Source organism: Protomyctophum parallelum (assembly GCF_964188405.1).
Source record: "Protomyctophum parallelum genome assembly, chromosome: 10".
Lineage (NCBI taxonomy): Eukaryota > Metazoa > Chordata > Actinopteri > Myctophiformes > Myctophidae > Protomyctophum > Protomyctophum parallelum.
The window spans coordinates 8407508-8416898 of record NC_139704.1 but is presented as its reverse complement, the minus strand read 5'-3'; the positions used below and the strand labels follow the sequence as shown (position 1 = coordinate 8416898).

The 9391-nt window shown below is 41.1% G+C and overlaps 1 protein-coding gene across 2 annotated transcripts in view; it reads left to right on the top strand.

Moving 5' to 3' along the window:
• cyp1b1 (cytochrome P450, family 1, subfamily B, polypeptide 1) overlaps positions 1 to 8028 on the top strand; it is a 9452-nt gene extending 1424 nt beyond the window's left edge. For both annotated transcript variants that reach the window (XM_083774393.1, XM_083774392.1), the window contains exons 2-3: positions 1 to 138; positions 4834 to 8028. The exon at positions 1 to 138 is cut by the window's left edge. In XM_083774393.1, the coding sequence (XP_083630519.1) occupies positions 1 to 138; positions 4834 to 5446 (751 nt within the window). In that variant the 3' untranslated portion in view covers positions 5447 to 8028. The remainder of the gene's footprint in view (positions 139 to 4833) is intronic.
• Positions 8029 to 9391: the final 1363 nt, after the last annotated feature.

Below are 9391 nucleotides of genomic sequence, written 5' to 3'. Positions count from 1 at the left end.
GATGGACCAGCTCAGACAATCTGCCGCAGGGGTCCCCATTGGAAAGGACTACGTGCCCCCCACTCTATCGGATATCTTTGGAGCGAGCCAAGACACCTTGTCGACGGCGCTGCAGTGGATCGTCCTGATACTTGTGAGGTACGTACGTAGGTAGGCCTATATGAACTAATATTATATAGCCTATATTATCATAATTTATAGAAATAAACCAAATCAGAGATTTTTAAAATCTCGACATTTTAAATGCATGATAACGGTTAATTGTTAAAAGGATATGGTGTAACAAAAAAGTATGCCATTAAAGTACAAGTAGGCCTATAGATAGCTATAAGCTATTTGCCATTGCCCAAAACTCCATAAACTATAGGCTACAGTCAGTCAGGCACTTCAGTAACACTGTTATGTAACATGCAGGTATAGCACCCTGCAGCTAGACCAGAGAGCACATGCATGCTGATAACTGCGTGCCAGTGAAAGTGATTAGGTATATATAGGGTAAAGTGATTTTCTTTGGTTAAAAATAAGTGTTAAAAAGCTATATTGGATATAGTGTTTGTTCTGTAACAGGAGTCTACATGTCTCTCCAGCTTTTTATTAAACATATAAATTCAGTTTCAGGTCGGGATACCAATTTTAGCCAATCAGGATAGAGAACTCAGTCAGGATACAGTGGAATCGTAAGTGATGACACAAATAAATCAACAGACAGTTTTTGAACTGTCAGGAACACTGAGAAATGGCCGTATACTTTCTCCTGATTGGCTGAAATATTGTCACCATACTTGGAAATTAATTTTCTGTTTATTAAAGAGTTGGAGAGACAGGGAGACCAAACAAACACTCTATAGCAATAGTGATTATAGCCTACTATCAGAAGGTAGTGATTTAACCCTTCTGAGACTGTATCTCAAAATTACATTGGTGACTGAACCGCTTATCCATAGTCGGGTTGCGGGGGCAACAGCTCCACCAGAGAGCTCCAGACTTCCCTCTCCAGAGCCAACATTAGTAACTTAATTATGGGGAATGCTAAGCTGTGCTTCTATCTCTAAGGGAATTGGCAGCAACCCATCCGAGAAAAGTCATTTCGTCTGCTTGTACCAGCGACCTTATTCTTTTGGTCATGACGCACACGTATAGGAACGAAGGTGGCTCAGTAGACAGAGAGCTTTGCCTTCTGGCTCAGCTCTCTTTTCGTCACAACAGCATGCGGTATACAACTGCAATACTGCCCCTGCCACTCCAACCAGCTGGCTCCAGCCAGCTGACCAAGCCACCCAGGCTCCTGGTCAGTCATGACCATAAAACATTTGATTCTGTGTCAAAACACATGAAAACTTTTTTATGGTCATGATTCACCCAGGAGTCTGGATGGCTTGGTTGCAGGATTAAATGAATGTAGCTATATATTATTTTCTGAAATCTATGGGGAAAATGGAATCCGCTCCAATGACTGGCGCTGTGTGTCTGTCTATATGTCTGTCTGTTTAGAGTACGAACAGCTGCAGTGACATAAAGTGGCACATTCACACTGAGCACTATAACTATAACTGCAGCCAGCCAGTGGTGTCATTTTGAGCGGTGCCTCACCGCTCAAAACCACATGCCGTGTGTGTACGTCTGTCTGTTTGTCTGTTTAGACTGTAAACAGACTCCAAACGTTAGAGTACGAATAGCTACAATACCACTGGATGACCAGCCTAAAGGGCCATTCACACTGAGCACTGTGAGAAGATACATGCATCCGCATGGATGACGGCAGACTGCTAGGCGAGCGCTGGCGCTTTGGCATGGGGGTTCAGATCAACATAATTATGGAATTAATTCTGTACTGGCCATAAATGGAGTGTGTCTTGAGTGTACAGGGTTTGATGAGGTCAGATCAACATATGGAATGTCAGAACAAGGACGACGGGTGGGGATGGATCAACTTAAAAAATGTCAGAACAGGTCAGCTCCATATATGGAGATCGAAGGGTTTGAGGTCAGATGTAGTTGCTGACCGGCTCCATATATGCAGATCTAGGTGATGATCCAGTCTTCTCCATGTATGGTTATCCAGGGTTAGATGAGGTCAGTGTTGTGATCTTCATATATGGAGATGGCCATTATGGTGGTGTGACGTGTCACGAGGCATGAGGTCACGAGGCGTGACCATATATGGAGGTGTGATGTCATGAGGCGTTACCATATATGGAGGCGTGACCATATATGGAGGCGTGCAGCCAGCTAGCGCAATTGTTGAGCAGCCTGCACCGCTCAGTTCACACAGGTGTGATTATTACTTGCGCAAGCAGAGCGCGCAAGTAATATTTTCGCCCAGTCTCCTTCGTCGTGACAGCTGTTCCGCCATTCGAGGCTTACGCAGAAAAACATCAAATCTGTGCCTGTGTTGCTGGACCAATGATGACGAAATGACCATATTTCTTACGTCATCATTTAGAGCTAGTCATACGTATACTATATACATAATCAGTAAAAAATAAAATAGCAAATTGTGCCTGATCTGCTGGGACCAGAGTACGTGGTGTGTATGTGTATGACTAGCTCTAAATGATGACGTAAGAAATATGGTCATTTCGTCATCATTGGTCCAGCAACACAGGCACAGATTTGATGTTTTTCTGCGTAAGCCTCAAATGGCGGAACAGCTGTCACGGTTTTTGGCGCAAAGTAACCACAGTATACCGCTAATCAACTTACAACTACACACTTTATACAGTATAGAGTATAGAGTATATATGTATACATATATAGTATATGCCTATATACTATATATATTTCTTACGTCATCATTTAGAGCTAGTCATACGTATACTATATACATAATCAGTAAAAAATAAAATAGCAAATTGTGCCTGATCTGCTGGGACCAGAGTACGTGGTGTGTATGTGTATGACTAGCTCTAAATGATGACGTAAGAAATATGGTCATTTCGTCATCATTGGTCCAGCAACACAGGCACAGATTTGATGTTTTTTCTGCGTAAGCCTCAAATGGCGGAACAGCTGTCACGGTTTTTGGCGCAAAGTAACCACAGTATACCGCTAATCAACTTACAACTACACACTTTATACAGTATAGAGTATAGAGTATATATGTATACATATATAGTATATGCCTATATACTATATATATACTATATATATTTCTTACGTCATCATTTAGAGCTAGTCATACGTATACTATATACATAATCAGTAAAAAATAAAATAGCAAATTGTGCCTGATCTGCTGGGACCAGAGTACATGGTGTGTATGTGTATGACTAGCTCTTAATAATGACGTAAGAAATATGGTCATTTGTGGTCATTTGGTCCAGCAACACAGGCACAGATTTGATGTTTTTCTGCGTAAGCCTCAAATGGCGGAACAGCTGTCACGGTTTTTGGCGCAAAGTAACCACAGTATACCGCTAATCAACTTACAACTACACACTTTATACAGTATAGAGTATATATGTATACGTATATAGTATATGCCTATATACTATATATATACTATATATATTTCTTACGTCATCATTTAGAGCTAGTCATACGTATACTATATACACAAGTAAGACGCGCAAACGCGTGAAGCGAACGCAGCTCGTGTGTGTGTGGTTGTGTGTGTGTGTGCTACAGCTGCGCCCTGTGTGTGTGTGTGTGTGTGTGTGTGTGTGTGTGCGTGCGTGCGTGCGTGCCACAGCTGCGCCCTCTGGTGGCGGGCCGGTGGTGTAACAGCGTGACACCACACAGCGTGACACACACACAGACACTCAGCCCCTGCTGTCATAGTAAGTGGCTCACTGCGTTCGCAATAATCAGTAAAAAATAAAATAGCAAATTGTGCCTGATCTGCTGGGACCAGAGTACGTGGTGTGTATGTGTATGACTAGCTCTTAATGATGACGTAAGAAATATGGTCATTTGTGGTCATTTGGTCCAGCAACACAGGCACAGATTTGATGTTTTTCTGCGTAAGCCTCAAATGGCGGAACGGCTGTCACGGTTTTTGGCGCAAAGTAACCACAGTATACCGCTAATCAACTTACAACTACACACTTTATACAGTATAGAGTATAGAGTATATATGTATACGTATATAGTATATGCCTATATACTATATATATTTCTTACGTCATCATTTAGAGCTAGTCATACGTATACTATATACATAATCAGTAAAAAATAAAATAGCTAATTGTGCCTGATCTGCTGGGACCAGAGTACGTGGTGTGTATGTGTATGACTAGAAAAACTAAAAAGGGATCCAGAATATATCTACAACGATAAAACAGTATTTCTTATATAGATAGAAACTTGAATCATACTTAATAATACTAGATGTTTATATGTATAAAGTAGGTAGCAAATAGTTACATCTAAACATTAATCATTTCAAACGTTCCTTCACAGAGATACTGAGATTTGACAGTTTACAGCGGTCGAAAGGACTTGCGCGCTCTGCTTGCGCACTAGTTGGCCATTTATGGCCTACTAGTGTGCAACAAGCAAGTATGCACTCGACAGAGTGCAGTTCTAGTTATTATTTTTGGCTCATGATAACATACACTTGCTGTCACTGTGTGTGTGAACTGGGATGTACTGTAGGTCTAAACTGTAGCTTTCACCTGTCAATGTTGGGCGGTAGAGTGGCCGCATGGGAACCGCAAGGTTCAACACATTGCCATCGGTGTGGCAATGTGTTGTATGAATGGGTACATGTAATGCACGATCTATGTAAAGCGCCTTGGATAAAGGCGCTATTATAAATGCACCATTTACCAATGTATACAGTCATGCTGAGCTGATGTAAACTGTAGCTTTCACCTGTCAATGTACATATAGGCATCCTGATCTGCAACTCCGCCTCCAGCAGGAGGTGGACAAGGTGGTGCCCCGAAGCCGTCTCCCCACCATCGAGGACCAGCAGCAGCTGCCTTACGTCATGGCCTTCATCTACGAGGTGATGCGCTTCACCAGCTTCATACCGCTCACCATCCCCCACTCCACCACCACGGAAACCTCCATCATGGGCTACACCCTGCCCAAGGACACCGTGGTCTTCATCAACCAGTGGTCCATCAACCACGACCCGGTCATATGGCCACAGCCGGAGACCTTTCGCCCGGAGCGCTTCCTGGACCAGGACGGAGCCCTGAACAAAGACCTCACGGGCAGCGTGCTCATCTTCTCCCTGGGGAAGCGCAGGTGCATCGGGGAGGACTTGTCCAAGATGCAGCTGTTCCTTTTTAGCTCCCTGCTGGCTCACCAATTGCACATCACGTCAGACCCAACCAAGCCTCTTACTATGGAATATATTTATGGGCTGACTCTGAAGCCCAATGCCTACTCCATAGCGGTGTCCGTACGGGACAACATGGATCTGCTGGATGAGGCCAGCAGGCAGTCAACGAACGGAGGGACTCGGGAGGATGTGGGTGGACATGGATCAGATTGAAGAAAAACAATAAATGTAAATGAACATAATGTAGGCATTATAACTACAATATAAACAATGAAGGTTGGAAGGACAATATACACTGAAGAGACTCAGCACCTGCATGCAATCAGGTGTCCGCTAAACAACTTTGAAATAGATGCATTATATTTATACGTAAGCTGAAAACTCAGGCAAAGGTCATTCTTCACTGCTTCACAGGACTGATTCTAGAGACACGTTTGCTTTTTCCAAGTATTGAGAAGACACTGCGGTCTCTCTCTCTATCTCTCACTGGACATATTGTTTATGCTGTGCCCTACATGAAAGAGCAAAAACAAAAAAAGTACTGCATGTAGGCCTACTATTGTACTGTCTGCACTGGACATCCAATTTCATAATTAGGCAGGAGGCATAGGTGATTCTTTCATTTCATGATACACTCAAACGGATTCCGACCCATTGGGTATGCTGGAGTCAACATAATATGGTGTACTGGACCTGACAATGTTGTACTGTTAGTTTGACATTAAATAATCAGGATACACTTTGGGCTCGGAAAGAACTGAATTAAAATATGCACTGAGACTTAGATATAAATATGACGTTCAGACATTACACTGTGGTTTCTGTAGTGGTTTTCTTTAAGGGCTTCCGTCAGCCCAAAGCCCTTGAAATCTTTGCTGACCACGATTACCATAATCTCACCGAATATTATAGAATAGCTGCTACACTACATCTTGGCTATTAAGTGTAAACACTGGAATTCACTCTGTAACGAACTATATGGCAGAATACATATCATTACGAAACTGAAATTCATTAAGCTTGTGTGAATATAGCTTTTGCCATGATGGAACACCAGCTCACATTGCATTCATACGACATTCCTTATGTTATTCCCTCAACCGAATGTCTTTGCCAAAAATAGCCTATCTACATTTTCACAATGCAACGTTTGTGACACCTCGTGAACTTGTAGATCTGATATTTTTGTCCAGTGTTCCCTCCCAGAATATGGATGCTATAGGGCTCAAGTGCATGGTTAAACCTAACGTTGACCATAATAAGCCCAGCCTAAAAAACTGAGGGACCAATGGAATGCATACAGGGCTGACTCTGCCACGAGCATAAGCAATGAAATAATTTCACAAAACAGACTGATATGCACATGCAGTGCTTCAACCATTTGTCATCCGATGACATACTACAAATGCATATAGTTACTCAGGAATAAGGCCTATCAAATGCCAAATGTTTGACCTAGAACGCTTCTGAATGTTAACTGAAACATTATGACGTAGATCTTTATTCAAAGGTCTAGGTTAAAGAGCACATTATGGGTACCAAACATTAACCATTAACTGGCTGCATATGTAGCTTACGAATGTTGCTAGTCTGTGAACTGCTGTACTATGTACCAATATGAAATTACTAATGTTAGATCTATATTAGATCAGTGTTATTAAGACATATTTTTTGTGACAATGATTTTGCTCGCGTTTCACTACTGCATATATAAGCTTGAATGTCCAAGATGCTGCTCTTTGTAAAACCTTAAACCCTGCTATTTAAGTTCCTTGGAGAAGATGCCTGCAGTTACAGTACCAACATTATTTCATCTGCAGTTTTAAAACAAAGACAGAATATTATCAGATATTAAAAATGTACACAGCAACATCATGAATGTTATTTTTTAATGAGTGTCAAAATGGATCCTTATAGGGTTATTATCTTTACACTCACACAATTGAATTAACAGTTAATTGAATTTTGCAGTGTATAATTGGAACAACAGGGTAAAATAGGTGTGTTTGTTTTATATCCTTCTATCCATCTAATTTGTGTCTCTTATCAATAGATGCATATTGCATACAATACCATACATAATGCCAGGCATTGGACATTTAGACCTCCTGCTAATTCATGGCAGATACAAATGCCAGTTGGGTTGGGGACATTTCAAATAGTTAAAACCGGATCGAGATACTGTAGATGACAAGCACCAACAACTCATCTCTGGCTCTTGTGGAAAGCTACATTTTCATTAGTTGTTCTCTATTACTCTCACAATGTGGAAAATATAGCTATATCCAGACTATCCAAAAGCATTTAAGGGGGAATCACACAGTGTATGGCTTGTATAACATTTTATTCAGTTCCCTTGATTGATAAGTTCAGATAAATAAATGTTTGACTCAGTTAAGTCAGTGACCCATTTAATAGGAAGGGAGCAGCTCCAGGCAGTTCCTAAAATGCCTGGAATCAGGCTGTGCAAACTGTGATATATATATATATATAGGCCTACAGTACATGAATTCTTAAAAATAATTGTAGAACAAAAGAACCTCCGTCCCACTGACTGTGCATCAACTACAATGAACTTCATAATTCTTGCATCCTGTCAGATAACACAAATTAGATGAGTACAGCAAAAGGACAATATTCACTGTATAGCTATACAGCTTTTATTGTAGCTGTATCCATTCGTACAGCTGTGATGTTATTCTTGAGAGTATTTCTTCATACCCTCTTTCTAGAGCGGACAAACTAACTTGTTTTGAGTGATGTTGTAATACTAAATAAACATATTTTATTCATTATTTTGTATTTATTTAATGCAATTGTATGAATGTTTAACACAGAAATGTTATTTTCTGTTATTCACTAATACATAAGGCAATCACATTGCAATCACAAACAGTTCTGCTATTCTTCAAAATCATCGGGGTTAAACTGCAAATCTTTAATATATAATATTCAACTTGGCTGCATAGTAGCTTCAATAGAGTGGAATTCTCTGCCACTATGTGCTCAAAATACAAGAGAAAATAACTAGGCAAAGGATTCTTTCTGCAAAGCAAACAAATGTGTATAATATACTGTTGTAATTTTCCATCACAATCCGCGGCTGATGAAGCGTTAAGGCTGATTAACATGTCTCATCCACTGTCAAGAGGGAGTTGAGAAGATGTGCACTGTATTTTCGGCACCATGCCAGGTCAGGTGGGAACAAAAGGGAAGTGTTTGGGAGAGCCCTTTCCCTGTGTGGCGTTTTATCTCGGCCTCCCAGAACATCCTGTACTTGATTAGCGAGAGGTTCGCCAGCTACTGTAAGTTAGTCAAGTTAGTGTGCGTGACAAATCCAGATGAAGGTAGATGATTACTAATAATACGGCACTCAGCATGCAGTTTTTCTCCATCTCTCCCCACTTCTCTACTAGGGAAAGTAATATGTGGACTCTAGGGACAATTTATTTGGGGATCTTTGCTTGCTGCAAGATTAGTCTGGTAGTATAGAGACCTGCCACTTTTATGTTTAATACTATACTATGTCATCTTGACTTTGAGAAATGTAATACCGCTCTGCAACATCACAAGGCTAGGGTTTATTAGTTTTCCCTCGTGAATCACAGGAAGCTCCCAGTGCTCCCATGAGCATTAATTACTGAGAAATGAAACTGGCCTGTTTATGCAGAGACTTTCCCCAAGCGGCCATAGAGTTGAGCGAGAATGTAATGATTACCACTTACTGTACGTTTGAGGAGTTTGGCAGAATGTTCATTTGTAACTCAGAGAGTATACAGAATGTCTGCAGATGTGAATTGAAAGTAATTTTCTATGACGTGCAAACACTTGGGATTTGGATGCATATGGATGCATCCAGCGTGGTAGCCTACAGTAGACATTTATACATAGGCCTAAACATCTGCAGCCAACACCAAAGTACATAGGTGTCTCAATGTTTATAAGTTTACCTCATTCCCAAGGGCTCTATACTAGCCCCCCTCCTGTTTCCAATCTAAACGTGGGTAGATACAGCAAGTGTGGAATACCCTGACCCCATCCCTCAAAAAACAGGCTTGAAAATCGACCATTCAGCAGGCCAAAGGGAGAGGAAATATGTATTGCATTTTATAGCGCTTTTCCAAGTGCTCAAAGCGCTTTACAATGGTTCATTCATTC